Source organism: Schistocerca piceifrons, chromosome 2 (genome assembly GCF_021461385.2).
Source record: "Schistocerca piceifrons isolate TAMUIC-IGC-003096 chromosome 2, iqSchPice1.1, whole genome shotgun sequence".
Taxonomy (NCBI): domain Eukaryota; kingdom Metazoa; phylum Arthropoda; class Insecta; order Orthoptera; family Acrididae; genus Schistocerca; species Schistocerca piceifrons.
Genome location: NC_060139.1, coordinates 291,179,697 through 291,196,184, shown reverse-complemented (window position 1 = coordinate 291,196,184; position 16,488 = coordinate 291,179,697). Strand labels below are relative to the sequence as shown.

The 16,488-nt window shown below is 38.7% G+C and overlaps 1 protein-coding gene across 1 annotated transcript in view; it reads left to right on the top strand.

The window, feature by feature from the left end:
* The window catches only part of LOC124775333 (esterase E4-like), a 72,124-nt gene extending 67,130 nt beyond the window's left edge, over nt 1-4,994 (top strand). The window contains exon 10 of the mRNA XM_047250164.1: nt 4,696-4,994. Within this exon, the coding sequence (XP_047106120.1) occupies nt 4,696-4,906 (211 nt within the window). The 3' untranslated portion in view covers nt 4,907-4,994. The remainder of the gene's footprint in view (nt 1-4,695) is intronic.
* The last annotated feature ends 11,494 nt before the right edge of the window (nt 4,995-16,488 follow it).

The window sequence follows — 16,488 nt, the reverse complement described above, 5'->3', positions numbered from 1 at the left end:
AGGTTTAAGTAGTTCTAAGATCTAGGGGACTGATGACCACAGATGTTAAGTCCCATAGTGCTCAAAGCCATTTGAACCATTTTTTTGTTGCTTACAGTACACCGCATCAATCACACAGCATGCACCACACAAGGAATCCATCATTTCTAGTCAGGAATCTGTCCTTGTAGTTTGTCGGTTTTATTAATGTAACTTCCTGGCAGATTAAAACTGTGTGCCCGACCGAGACTCGAACTCGGGACCTTTGCCTTTCGCGGGCAAGTGCTCTACCATTTGAGCTACCGAAGCACGACTCACGCCCGGTCCTCACAGCTTTACTTCTGCCAGTATCTCGTCTCCTACCTTCCAAACTTTACAGAAGCTCTCCTGCGAACCTTGCAGAACTAGCACTCCTGAAAGAAAGGATATTGCAGAGACATGGCTTAGCCACAGCCTGGGGGATGTTTCCAGAATGAGATTTTCACTCTGCAGCGGAGTGTGCGCTGATATGAAACTTCCTGGCAGATTAAAACTGTGTGCCTGACTGAGACTCGAACTCAGGACCTTTGCCTTTCGCAGGCAAGCGCTCTACCATCTGAGCTACCGAAGCACAACTCACGCCTGGTCCTCACAGCTTTACTTCTGCCAGTATCTCGTCTCCTACCTTCCAAACTTTACAGAAGCTCTCCTGCAAACCTTGCAGAACTAGCACTCCTGAAACAAAGGATATTGCGGAGACATGGCTTAGCCGCAGCCTGGGGGATGTTTCCAGAATGATATTTTCACTCTGCAGCGGAGTGTGCACTGATATGAAACTTCCTGGCAGATTAAAACTGTGTGCCCAACCGAGTTCGAGTCTCGGTCGGGCACACAGTTTTAATCTGCCAGGAAGTTTTATATCAGCGCACACTCGGCTGCAGAGTGAAAATCTCATTCTAGTTTTATTAATGTTTACCCTGTGTGTGTGTGTGTGTGTGTGTGTGTGTGTGTGTGTGTGTGTGTGTGTGTGTGTGTACTGGGTCTTGTACATATACAGAGAAAAACGGGAACATTTCCACAATCCAATAAAACTAGAAATTATGAAGGAAAGAAATTGCATTCATAGTAATTGAAACCTTACAACTTTGCCATTTATGAAACACTGATGGTATTTATCATTTTTAAAAAAGTACATCCTTTACAGATGTAATTCTCCTGTATGAATACATTTGTGAAATCAGCTGTTGAGTTCCTCATTGACCGCTGCAACATCTCAGCTGGGATACTGTGAACTGCATCCGGAATTCTCTGTTTTAACTCATGCTGGGTTCTTGGCCGAGTCATGTAGACTTTTTTTTTGAGGTAGCCCCACAAGAAAATATCACAAATGGATAAATCTGGTGATCTTGGTGGCCAGGGACTGTTACCGAATTGTGAGATCACATGGTTGTCAAACAATTCTCGCACATATGCTATTCATTGTCATGCAGTGTGTCATGTCATTCAGTCCTGTTGAAATCAGGCTTCTTGAATGTTTGGAAAGTTATTCAATGCAGGTGAAACGAAAGTTCATAACATCTTCATCCAACAGTAGGCATTGACAGTTTTGACACAATGGTAGCAGGATGTAATTTAAAAAAAAAATGATAAATGACATCAGTGTTTTTTACATGGCAAAGTTGTAAGGTTTCAATCACTATGAATGCAATTTCTTTCCTTCATCACTTCTAGTTTTATTGGATTGTGGAAATGTTCCCGTTTTTCTGTGTCACCCTATATATGAGACCAAAGCATATTTTTTGCTTCTTACCAGTATGTTGAGCTGCTGTGGCTCTTAATTACCCTATGTGGATCTCAGCTAGATGTTAGCCCATCATTCAACTATTATACAGGTATCTCTTTCCTTTCCAGGTGTGATCAAAAAGTAATGGGAATTTTTTAATTTTGTGGGCATTATAAATCCAATTAAATAAAAATACCTTGCTGGTACACATGTTCCAGTGCATTTTTGCATTTTCAGCTGTCTGAATATTTATTTTATTCTTGACAGCCAAAATGGTTATACGTTTTTTTTGAGTGTTTGGCAAATTTTTACTTCAGAAAAAGATGGATCTTTTAGAATTTGCATCAAATATTGCTTGAAAAATGGAATAAAGTGCAACATCATACTTGAAATGTTAACTGTGACTTTTGACAAATCCACTATGGGGCAGAGCAAATAAAAGTGGCCCAGAGAACAGAATTCCATGTACAAAGAAACACAGGAGAAGAAAGGAAATACAGTACTAGCCTAACTATAGCAGATGCTGAAAGTGACCACCGTTCATTGCTTGGCTTGTTTGGGCCCTGCTCAGCAATTTGCTGAAGAAGCATCAAAGCTGGACTGCTGGAACTGCTGCAGTATCACCTGAAATGTTGTGCTGCAGTTCTTGCCACCTAGATCACAACCAGACTGACCTCTGCCACCAACTCTGTCAGGCATGAAGATTGTGTAAATGTGCTCCAAGGTTAGGCTAGCTATGTGGACAGTTGCTCCATCCTGTTGGGGTGTGGTTGTATGCACACATTCATATCCAATGTTATTCACTCATCCAGGCCATTTTATTTGTCACACCCTGTATAAGTAAGTTTATGAGTGATATAAGGATTTCAAAGAGGATCAAGGAGATGTTGAAGATGATAACTGCCTTGGATACCCTAGCACATCAATTAGTGAGAATGTGGAACAAGTAAAGGAAATGGTTCTGTAAAATCACTGAATCACCATCAGAGAGGTTTCTGATGAAGTCAGCATATCCTTTGGCTCATGCCAAGCAATTTTTTTTTATGTTTGAGGAACAAAACATGTACCAGCAAAATTTGTTCCGGAATTGGTGAATTTCAGCCAAAAATGACACTGCATAGATATTGCTCAGGAATTGCTGAAATAAGTCATCAGCGTTCCAGACCTTCTAAAGAAGGTTATGACAAGTGACAAAACCTGGGTATATTGGTATGACATTGAAACCAGGGCCCAGTTGTTCCAAGGAAAACTGCCTGAAGAGCCAAGACAAAAAAATTCAACAAGTTCAATCATATGTGAAGGTTCTTCTTTGATTGCAGTAGGATAGGGGATAATGAGTTCCTGCCTTATGGTCGTACAGTCAATAAGGAATACTACCTGAAAGCTATGTGCTGTTTGTGTGAAGCAGCCTGAAGAAAATGACCAAAACTGTGGCCAAGCCACTTCTGGAAATTGCATCATCATAATGCTCCTGCTTACACCTCAATATTTGTTCATAATTTTTGTCAAAAAACAGAATTGTTATGTTGTCTCAGCCACTGTATTTGTGAGACATGGCCCCCTGTATCTTTTTTGTATTCCTGATGCTGAAGAGAACCATGAAAAGACGTTATTTTGCCAACATTGATGAGATAAAAACAGAATTACTGAAGGGATTGTACACCATAATGAATTGCGAGTGCCAGAAGTGCTTCCAAGATTGGAAAAAGCACTGGCAAAAGTCTGTTATATCTGAGGGGGATTCCACCGAAGGGTACAAACTTTATGTTGATAAATAAAGATTCTTTAAGAAAAACAATTTCTGCACTTTTTAATCACGTATCATAACTGTTTAACATAATTCACATGTTCTCTTATAAAACATCTGTAGAAACTAGCTAAGCCCAAAAATGAATGTAACTTTATAGTTCAAGGCAATCTTTTATTTCTTGAATTCTCTCCAGATTGGCTTTGATTCCCTTTATTCCCAGGCTTCAATTCCTGCATTGTGTAGTTTTATTATTATCCCTTTTTTTGCAAACTTTTTAAGGCTTTGATGAGCAGTGCACAATGAGACTAATAGCAAATCACCCACATACATAATTAGTTCTTGTATTAATGTACTACCTAAATGATTGCCTAGAGCATGGATAAAAACTGCTACCAATATGTTCAATTCAAAAGTCAATATTTTAAACTGGTAATATTTTCCTTCAAATAGGAATGCTGTATAAGATCTCATGTAATAGTACCTCCCACTAGCCACCCATTAAATCGATTTACAATTCTGGTTGCCAGTGTTCTGAGCTGTAAACATTAATAAGTTCTTCTACAGTGTAATTATTATCAAATTATTTAATTGTTATTCATTAATAAATTAATCCTTCATATTTCTGGGAATCTTTTATGGACGTAAATGCAGAATTGCTTGACTCCATTGCTAAGGACAACAACAATATTTGTTGAAAATGCCTCCATCAAAAATTTATTTATTTCTTCTTGATTTGTATTTAATACATTCTTTTTGTCAAAATTTCTTTAATTCTCAGCACAGAATTTATTCTAGGCCCTTCACTAGGGTGCTACATGAAGTGTGACACAAGTTTGGTTATGTGCACAAAATGCTCCTGTTCAGTTTGTGAGAACCATTATTATTAGCTAAACTATCATTAAAGAATAAATCTAACCTCTCTCTTCAGTTAAGAACTTTCCTTCGCCACTTTCACATAGCAGGCATTAAACTTCTGGTAAACACATATGTCTGCAGTTAATTCTAGTCGTGAACACAGCAGTATCACTATAATTTGTAGGCTACAGCATGTAAATAAAAACATCTTCATAGTGGTATCTGTCAAATTGTGGAGTCCTTGGCTCTGAAACCTAATTTTCAGGTCGACTTTTGTTCACTAACCTGATTGTACTTTCACTTTGAAGAAAATTCATGAATTATGTATTATGTGATATATATGTTTCAGCAATCCAACATCTGAAAGAAATGATTTTGTGAATGTGGAGTGGCAAAACTTGACAACTTCAAGACAGGTGTATCTGGAGATAGGTTCACAGTTGACAATGAAGAATGGGCTATATTATCAAGATCGTATGTCACTATGGGATAGCCTGTTTCCCTTATCAACTAGTGGGCATGACAGAATTAAAGGACATGGCCCTCAGAGAAAACAGTAATGATCTCTAATATGATTACTATGAAATATTTTATGTAATTCAAAGACCAAACATTTACACTAAAAAATAAAAATGAGAAAAATTGAAACCTGTTGTTATTTAGGACCATAAAAGTCATGTACAGAAAGAGTAATCATTTATATGACTATGGAAATTGTATGTAAGGTGTAACTAGTTTCATAGTTCACTTCACCTTCTCAGATATCACCTGCATAACAAACATTTATCGGAACAGAGTTATCCAACATCTGTAATTATATGCATCACCAAATTGTGAAACATACATGGATTGTTTATTGTGAAGACAAAAAAAAGTCATTTCCATAGACCTACAGAACCATCTAAGGTGAGTATATGAACTGTAAATGGCTGCATACACTGTTATAAAATTGAATTACATGTAAGGTAAATTAATATAATTGGACAGCTAAAAAATCTACTCACCAAGTACACCATATGGAAAGTCTCCCCTGACCTGCAGTTTTGCATGACTTTTCTGAAATCTACCCCATTTCCTACACCTCTTAAATTCTTTTCCTTCACCCCTCTTCCTTCCCCTCCAAAAGTTTGCCTAGTTATAACCTTCTTTTATGTGTGTTCTGCTATGGCTTGGTGAGTAGATTTTTTATCCATCCAATTACATTAATTGTCAAAAATTGATTGTTTTCATCATTATAGAAGGTAAATTATTATATACCCTATTAGTGAAATTATTAATAAAGATCAGTGGCATTTAGTATGTTAGCAGGATCAGTGTATTCTGACTAACAATTCAAGACATGATATAAGTAAATGTGTCCTTACCACATGAGGCCATGTATTCATACAAGCAGGAACAATTCTCATATGTAAAATAATAAATGGAACACGCAGCTGGATGTCGTTGTTGTTGTTGTTGTGGTCTTCAGTCCTGAGACTGGTTTGATGCAGCTCTCCATGCTACTCTATCCTGTGCAAGCTTCTTCATCTCCCAGTACTTACTGCAACCTACATCCTTCTGAATCTGCTTAGTGTATTCATCTCTTGGTCTCCCTCTACGATTTTTACCCTCCACGCTGCCCTCCAATGCTAAATTTGTGATCCCTTGATGCCTCAAAACATGTCCTACCAATCGATCCCTTCTTCTAGTCAAGTTGTGCCACAAACTTCACTTCTCCCCAATCCTATTCAATACCTCCTCATTAGTTACATGATCTACCAACCTTATCTTCAGCATTCTTCTGTAGCACCACATTTCGAAAGCTTCTATTCTCTTCTTGTCCAAACTAGTTATCGTCCATGTTTCACTTCCATACATGGCTACACTCCATACAAATACTTTCAGAAACGACTTCCTGACACTTAAATCTATACTCGATGTTAACAAATTTCTCTTCTTCAGAAACGATTTCCTTGCCATTGCCAGTCTACATTTTATATCCTCTCTACTTCGACCATCATCACTTATTTTACTCCCTAAATAGCAAAATTCCTTTACTACTTTAAGTGTCTCATTTCCTAATCTAATTCCCTCAGCATCACCCAATTTAATTTGACTACATTCCATTATCCTCGTTTTGCTTTTGTTGATGTTCATCTTATATCCTCCTTTTAAGACACTGTCCATTCCGTTCAACCGCTCTTCCAAGTCCTTTGCTGTCTCTGACAGAATTACAATGTCATCGGCGAACCTCAAAGTTTTTATCTCTTCTCCATGGATTTTAATACCTACTCTGAATTATTCTTTTGTTTCCTTTACTGCTTGCTCAATATACAAATTGAATAACATCGGGGAGAGGCTACAACCCTGTCTCACTCCCTTCCCAACCACTGCTTCCGTTTCATGCCCCTCGACTCTTATAACTGCCATCTGGTTCCTGTACAAATTGTAAATAGACTTTCGCTCCCTGTATTTTACCCCTGCCACCTTCAGAATTTGAAAGAGAGTATTCCAGTCAACATTGTCAAAAGCTTTCTCTAAGTCTACAAATGCTAGAAATGTAGGTTTGCCTTTTCTTAATCTTTCTTCTAAGATAAGTCGTAATGTTAGTATTGCCTCACGTGTTCCAACATTTCTACGGAATCCAAACTGATCTTCCCCGAGGTCCACTTCTTCCAGTTTTTCCATTCGTCTGTAAAGAATTCGCGTTAGTATTTTGCAGCTGTGACTTATTAAACTGATAGTTCGGTAATTTTCACATCTGTCAACAACTGCTTTCTTTGGGATTGGAATTATTATATTCTTCTTGAAGTCTGAGGGTATTTCGCCTGTCTCATACATCTTTCTCACCAGATGGTAGAGTTTTGTCATGACTGGCACTCCCAAGGCCATCAGTAGTTCTAATGGAATGTTGTCTACTCCTGGGGCCCTGTTTTGACTCAGGTCTTTCAGTGCTCTGTCAAACTCTTCACGCAGTATCTTATCTCCCATTTCGTCTTCATCTACATCCTCTTCCATTTCCATAATATTGTCCTCAAGTACATCGCCCTTGTATAAACCCTCTATATACTCCTTCCACCTTTCTGCCTTCCCTTCTTTGCTTAGAACTGGGTTGCCACCTGAGCTCTTGATATTCATACAAGTGGTTCTCTTCTCTCCAAAGGTCTCTTTAATTTTCCTGCAGGCAGTATCTATCTTACCCCTAGTGAGACAAGCCTCTACATCCTTACATTTGTCCTCTAGCCATCCCTGCTTAGCCATTTTGCACTTCCTGTCAATCTCATTTCTGAGACTTTGTATTCCTTTCTGCCTGCTTCATTTACTGCATTTTTATATTTTCTCCTTTCATCAATTAAATTCAATATTTCTTCTGTTACCCAAGGATTTCTATTAGCCCTTGTCTTTTTACCTACTTGATCGTCTGCTGCCTTCACTACTTCATCCCTCAGAGCTACCCATTCTTCTTCTACTGTATTTCTTTCCCCCATTCCTGTCAATTGTTCCCTTAAGCTCTCTCTGAAACTCTCTACAACCTCTGGTTGTTTCAGTTTATCCAGGTCCCATCTCCTTAAATTCCCACTTTTTTGCAGTTTCTTCAGTTTCAATCTGCAGTTCATAACCAATAGATTGTGGTCAGAATCCACATCTGCCCCTGGAAATGTCTCACAATTTAAAACTTGGTTCCTAAATCTCTGTCTTACCATTATATAATTTATCTGATACCTTTTAGTATCTCCAGGTTTCTTCCAGGTATACAACCTTCTTTTATGATTCTTGAACCAAGTGTTAACTATGATTAAGTTATGCTCTGTGCAAAATTCTACAAGGCGGTTTCCTCTTTCATTTCCTCCCCCCAATCCATATTCACCTACTATGTTTCCTTCTCTCCCTTTTCCTACTGACGAATTCCAGTCACCCATGACTATTAAATTTTCGTCTCCCTTCACTACCTGAATAATTTCTTTTATCTCGTCTTACATTTCATCAATTTCTTCATCATCTGCAGAGCTAGTTGGCATATAAACTTGTACTACTGTAGTAGGCATGGGCTTTGTGTCTATATTGGCCACAATAATGCGTTCACTATGCTGTTTGTAGTAGCTAACCCGCACTCCTATTTTTTTATTCATTATTAAACCTACTCCTGCATTACCCCTATTTGATTTTGTATTTATAACCCTGTAATCACCTGACCAAAAGTCTTTTCCTCCTGCCACCGAACTTCACTAATTCCCACTATATCTAACTTTAACCTATCCATTTCCCTTTTTAAATTTTCTAACCTACCTGCCCGATTAAGGGATCTGACATTCCACGCTCCGATCCGTAGAACACCAGTTTTCTTTCTCCTGATAACGATGTCCTCTTGAGTAGTCCCCGCCCGGAGATCCGAATGCGGGACTATTTTACCTCCGGAATATTTTACCCAAGAGGACGCCATCATCATTTAATCATACAGTAAAGCTGCATGTCCTCGGGAAAAATTACGGCTGTAGTTTCCCCTTGCTTTCAGCCATTCGCAGTACCAGCACAGCAAGGCCAGATCAGTCAATCATCCAGACTGTTGCCCCTGCAACTACTGAAAAGGTTGCTGCCCCTCTTCAGGAACCACATGTTTGTCTGGCCTCTCAACAGATACCCCTCCGTTGTGGTTGCACCTACAGTACGGCCATCTGTATCGCTGAGGCACGCAAGCCTCCCCACCAATGGCAAGGTCCATGGTTCATGGGGGGAGCTGGATATCAGAATACAATAATTACAACATACATAAGACCACCATGAAATGAAACTTACAGAAAATTACTATAACCCTGTTAAAGAACAAGTATTTTTGTGTAACTCATCATTCTATCATACTTGTTGAGTGTTCATCCAGATTTACTAATAATATATGTTTGGAATACTCACTCAGCTGTCTTTATTTATTATATCCATATTTACACAATGGCACTGACTTTGGATTTACACAGCTTCACCGTCAGCAATCTGTATGGCAGCCCAAATCAACTAACTGCGCAGTATACTGATGATTGTCATTCTCAAGCTCTTCACGTAGACAGAGTCCTAAAATATTAATAATGGCTGAATTCCAGAGACCTACATACTTATGTCTGATAGTTCTTTTATGTCATAGAAGGTACTCAAAAGGCTTGCAACATTAGCCTGCAACACACTATTGCCAATACTCTTCAACCACTACATTCCACCATTTGATTATATCGTACCATACACTGATTGTAGAATGAGTTTCAAAGGAAGCACCATCAGGTGATAACTGATTAAAACAGGAGAAAGGAATACAAAATATAAACGAGTAGCTTTGAGAGATGAAATACTGAAGGTATCAGAGGACAAAATAGGCAAAAAGACAAGGCCAGTAGCAACTCTTGGATACCGCAGAGGGCATTCAACTGAACTGACAAAAGGAGAATGTATAAAAATTACGTAGGCATAAGGGAAATATACATCTAAAAAATTGTATAACATAATGGAAATTTCTGGAAGGAGCAAAATGTAAAATAAGGCAAAGGTAAACACTCATAGCCTATCAGCAACATATAAGAGAAAACGGTATTCATGCAAGCTTTCAAGCACTAGCTCTTTTTCCGGCAATAGTTAACAGACACATACACCCAAACACATACTCATGCGGCTACAGCAAGACTCTTGCCATGTCCACAGGAGTGTGTGTGTATGTGCATGTGTGTGAGGGGGGGGGGGGGGGGGTGAATGCTGTTCTGTGCCTTACTGTGATCCATGCATCGATTCACTGTAAGTAAGTGACTGTCTTTCCCTTCTTTTATGTTAAAAAATTTGGCTGACAAAGCAGAAATTGACAGAGGATAAATACAAAGCTGTTGAACCATGCACAATTATTGGAAAGATATGTACCATCTACTATGAATATTAAGACTTTAGAAAGCAAGCCCATGAAGACATATACAAAATGGCTATTCAAAGGAAATGAACTTTAAGAAAGAATTGCAAATATGAACTGTGTTGAATCTATTTTAAATGCTAACAGTAAAGTAAAGCTGTGAGGACGGGTCGTGAATTGTACTTGGATAGCTCATTTGGTAGAGCACTTGTCCACAAAAGGCAAAGGCCTCAAAGTTCGAGTGTTGGTCCACCACAGAGCTTTAATCTGCCAGGAAGTTTCATATCAGCACACACTCTGCTGCAGAGTGAAATTCTCTTTCAAAAAACAAAAAGGTAAATTACCAGGAAAAGTTAGCCACAAATGAACCAGGACCTCCGAGAACAGATCCTTTGATTGAGAGAATGACCAAATCAAATAAGCTTGACTACAAGCAAATATTTAAAAAGGAAGTGTACAGGTAGTATAAGTTGTTGTGTGGGTGCAGCCTATCAGTTTCTGATTTTCAGCCCAGAAGTAACTTCGTGAACTAATACGTATATTGAGATCTTGTACATTTGTCTGAAAAAATGGAAAAGCATGAAAACACTCACTTACACAAAACTGCGAAATGGAAAGTTGCGAAAGCTTGCACATTATTTCGTAATTGCCCTAAACTGTACTTAATTACGTACAAAATAACAAAATTCCACAAAAAAATTTCCTATTGCCAGATAAGTTATGCATCTTATTGTTGTTATTGTTACTGTTGTTATTATTATTGGCAATGGCTGTAGTTGTATAAACTTATTGATAAGCATAACTGTTATACAGCAGATGCTACTAAGTTCACACTCTCAAATTTATCTGAATCTAAACATTTGTGGACACACAGAATGTATACTCATGAGCCGCCACTGGCTTCACACAGTCTAACGCCTTAGACAAGCTGCAGAAAATACCAAACAGCGCTATTTTCTTGGTTAATAACCTACCTGTGCCAGTATCCACCAATAGGAGGCAAGGGAAAAAATCCAAAATGGGGAAGAGTAGCATTGGAAAACCGGGCAGTTTCGGGATCCAATCACATCAAATACACCAGTCCCACAATCCATCAATAGGACGCGAGAAAAAACTGCCACACACAAAGGGTATCGATTTAACTAATTATTCAATTAATCTGGTAGAGTGAGAGAATATTTCCAAGACAGGCACACCTCGGTGGTTACCGGATATCCACTACTTTGTTCAGGAGAAAGGTGGGGTTAGTGTGGCACATAACAGGTGCTACCTACTTCTTCTAAAATGCCTTTGTTCTGTCCGCTCCAGGTTTCCATAGCAGTGGAAGTGTGAGAAGAAAGGAATGTACCAACTACCAGTGCCAGTTTAGATTAGATTAGATTTACTTTCATTCCAATTGATCCGTAGTGAGGAGGTCCTCCAGGATGTGGAACATGTCAGAAAAACAACAACACATGACAAATATTTAAGCTAAAACAAATAAGCTAATGTACCATTCCACAGGTCCCAAGTGGAATGATCGTCATTTTTTAATGAACACTAAGAGTCATTTTACAAATACTATTGCACTGAATTTTAAATAAAAAAGTTTTATATTTATTTATAAGGTAAGAAACATGTAATACAACTACTGTAATACTTATTTACAATGAACACATTACTGCACTGAAATGGTGCAGAAGTTAGATTATACTTACACACACACACACACACACACACACACACACAAATTTTCAGTGAACACATTACTGCACTGAAATTGTGCAGAAGTTATGTTGTACTTATATACAAATCAGTTGGTTTTCCTCAGAAATTCATCAATGGAGTAGAAGGAGTTGGCCACCAATAAATCCTTTAGGCTTCTCTTAAACTGAATTTCATTGGTTGTTAAGCTTTTTATGGCTGCTGGCAAGTTATTGAAAATGTGTGTTCCTGAATAATGCACACCTTTTTGTACAAGACTAAGTGACTTTAAATCCTTGTGAAGATTATTCTTATTTCTAGTATTGATTCCATGAATTGAGCTGTTGGTTTGAAAAAGTGATATATTTTTAATGACAAATTTCATTAAGGAATAAATATATTGGGAAGCTGTAGTTAGTATCCCTAGTTCCCTAAATAGGCTTCTGCAGGATGTTCTTGAGTTCACACCACATATAATTCTTACTTCACGTTTTTGTGCCCGGAAAACTTTAGCTTGGCTTGATGAATTACCCCAGAAAATAATCCCATATGACATTATGGAATGAAAGTAAGCATAGTATGCATGAGTAGGGAGGGGGATGGAAATGAGAAGAGGTAGGGGGAACATGTTGGTCTGTATGTGTTTGCATACGTTGGTTCACAAAAACAGGTAGCATTCACTTGAGAGAGAAAGAGAAGGCTGGCGAAAACCCATGACGTCATAATTAATTTGATATCAATTTGATGTTAAAAGTGTGGTCGTTCCTGTCATCTGCTGCCATCGCCAATTAACGCCAAATTTCACCGCACTGTCCTGATGGATACGTTCATTGTACCTCCCACATTACTTTCTGCAGTTATTTCGCGTAGTGTTACTTGTCTATCAGCACTGACATCTCTATGCAAATGCCACTGCTCCCAGTCGTAAAGTGAAGGCCGCCGGTCACTGCGTTGTCCGTGTTGAGCGGTAATGCCTGAACTTCGGTATTCTCGGCACTCTCTGAACACTGTTGATCTCGGAATATTGAATTCCCTAACGATTCCCAAAATGGAATGTCCCATACATCTAGCTCAACTGCCATTCCCGTTTAATGTCTGTTGATTTCCGTTGCGTGACCATAATCCTGTCGGAAACATTTTCACATGGATCACTTGAGCAAAAATGACAGCTCTTCCAACGCACTGCCCTTCCACCCTTGTGTACGCGATACTACTGCCATCTATATACGTGCATATTGCTCTCCCGTGACTTTCTGGAAGTTCACTGTATTTCTGTACAAAAAGCTAACTTGTAACAATCACGCACATCCACCTACACTGGTATGACGACGTCACAAGCAAAACTACTTCTGCGCGATAAACATGTAAAGATGTGATCGATCGCAAATCTATCTGTTGTGGGATAAACCACCATTCATGCATTATTAGTCTCGTAGTTATTAATGATTCAGTCACACTATTTTGTCACACAAGAAATTTGGACCGATCAGCGAATAGAAGTTTTCTCGTCAAATGGACTCTGGCAACTTAGCTCGAAATGAGTGCTGCGAATGTATAAAAAGGGAACTAAAGTGACAAAGGACGACTGGAGAAAATGTGGCGATTGCCAAGTAACCGTTAGTCACTCGGAATGTGACGCACCCTGATTGACGGGAATGGGTGTTTTGCACTCTGTCCCACAGCCGCGGTGGGAATTCACCTTGGCCCCAAAGTATTCTTGGTAACTGTTATCGCCACCGGTAAATTACCACGCGTCACCCACAAAACTCAATGTCTTTTCCCCTTTCTGGACAAAGACTGCATAATGATTCTCGGTATGCGTTGTGGAATGACGACTGTGTACAAATAGAAGCGAGAAGTTATCTATGGCAGAATTAGGGTAATATCACAGACGCAGTGTGTCAGTATTAATCAATGATAAGCTGTCCCACAGAGAAAAATTGGCCTTACATGTCAGAAAGTGAACTTACGATAATATTCATCCATTTTTCATGCCGTTAGTAGAAGCAGCAGTCGTATTAACGACCAACAATCGCTTTAACTGTGTCTATGGAAAGCTAACTGGCCTATCGTGTGAATAGCAAGAATCACCAGTATCTGACAGTGAAACGAAAAAAAGAGCAACTGGGAGCTGTTCCATAACGTTGTAGTAACGGTTAACATAAATGTATTAAGAAATCTGTAAAATTACTCCATATTCTGCGGATTATCTTCACGGTCCTCGTTCGGAGTAAATTGTATGTCTTCGGGAAAAGCGCATATCGACGTAAGGATAAACAACTCCGAATGATATTAACATGAATTGAAAGCTAGCAAAATCACAATCCAGGGAGTTATGTGTTAACATACAAAGAAAGATACTGTAGAAAAAGCCTACTCGGTGTACTGGAAGATTAAACGAAAAATGTAAAGGTTTTAAGCTACGAGGAGGCTGCCAATAGCTCGCTCATCCCTCTAACATAGGGAACACGTAACTGTCAACTAGCAGCTGGAAACGCTGCTTATTACCAAAACTGTTATCAGTATCACGTATGGTGTTGAATCGCGAACGTCATACCGTCTAAATTGCAATTTTATGTATCTAGCCGACAAAACAACAGCAAATAGGTCTCATACGATATTCGATTAAAGGACATAACTGATGGCGGCAACAAAAAGAATAATACGTATTTCCAACAGCTAGTTAATAGCATAAATCGGCAAGAACTATAAAGAGTACTGAAAGAAGTTGGTATAGGCCTATGTGCTAAATTAATAAGACTAATCAGAATGACAATGGCAGAGACAAGAGCAAAAGTAAAGGTCCTTAGCAGAACAAGTGAAAGCTTTGACTTTAATAAAGGTGTGAAGCAAGGGGATAGTCTCTCCACTGTCCTATTCAATATAGCCCTGCGTAGTGCAGTAAATAAAAGCAACAAAAGAGGCACCATATTTATGAAAACTAGCCAGATATGTGCATACGCTGATGACATTGCTATAGTAGGAAGAAATACCAATACATTCCTAGAAACATACCGGGCAATTGAAACAGAAGCCTTAAAAATTGGCCTCATAGTAAATGAAAACGAAACAAAATATATGATAATATCACAATCTGAGATCAGAAGAACCCCTAAAAACCTAACCATCAATGGGAAATGCTTCAATGGAGTGTCCTCTTTTAACTATTTGGGAGCCCTAATAACAAATGATAACACTATCGGAAAGGCTATAAGGGAAAGAATACAAGCAGGAAACAGAGCTTACTTTGCAAATATGCAGCTTTTCAAAAATAGCCCTGTTACAAGAAAAACTATACTGCTAATATATAATTCCCTAGTCCGCCCAGTTACCACATATGGCTCAGAGGTATAGACGTTGACTAAACACGATAAAAATGCACTAAGAAGCATTGAACGGAAAATACTACGCAAACTCTATGGGCCAATAAGGGAGGAAGAAGGCTGGAGAATACGCTACAATGCCGAATTATAAGAGTTAATACAAGGCAGGGAGATACTAAAATTTGTGAAATCACAGCGAATACGATGGCTAGGACACTTGGCGAGAATGGCAGAGGATAGAATTCCAAAGAAAATGATGAAAGGTACGATCCATTCAGTTAGACGAATAGGGAGACCGAGAAGAAGATGGATCGACGGGGTAATAACGGATATCACCAATATGGGAGTCCGGGGCTGGAAAAGAGCAGCAAATAACCGAGAAGTGTGGAGGAAGATTGTTGAAGAAGCCAAGGCTTACCAAGGGCTGTAGCGCTACTGAAGAAGAAGAAGAAGTCAATAGTTAACGACAAATGTTATAAGGAGGTATGTTTCAACAGCACAGTAGTTGCAAACACGTCTTAAAAACATAGAACATATTTATGAGGTTACGTGGTGACCATTTTAAAGTTTATAACTGTTTAATAATGTCTATTCAAGAATTCTTCTACGGTACAGGAGTATTTCTTCAACAAAAAACCTTGATTCTGCATTAGAACACACTTCTGCTGTCAGAAATTTTATTTTCGTGTGTACAATGTCAAAGTGATTTATGGCTGTGTATTTCATCCGGTTGTGAGCCAAATTAAGATTCACTGAAGTGTCATGTGGATAAATTTTCCTTCCAGTATTGTATTTTCAATATCTCTTACTTGTTCTCTGAATCTTTCGCGGTTGCATAAGCTGGATCAAATGTCTCAGTTTTCCACCCGCGTCATCTACAGAATGTATATTAATCTATCTTTGCCATTATAATCATTGCGATCTTAGGAGATACAGAAGTCTGTAAGTTATCACACTTCACATATTTTCATTCACTGATGTCTTATGAGATAGTATACAGGGATAACTACTCACTCAGACATACAGTATTCATTAGTATACAGGGATAACTACGCACTCAGGCATACAGTATTCATTTCACAGAAGGAAGTCATTAGAATTATGTATGGGGTTCGCACGTGTACATCTTTCAGGCATGTCTTGAAACAGCTGGGAATACTAACCATAGATTCTCGGTACATTTATTGGATTTTGAAATTTGCTGTCCATCTGAGTTTAAGAACAGCAGAGAAAAATTGATCGGCATTACCCTTTAACGAATCTAACGTTGGTTCAGAAA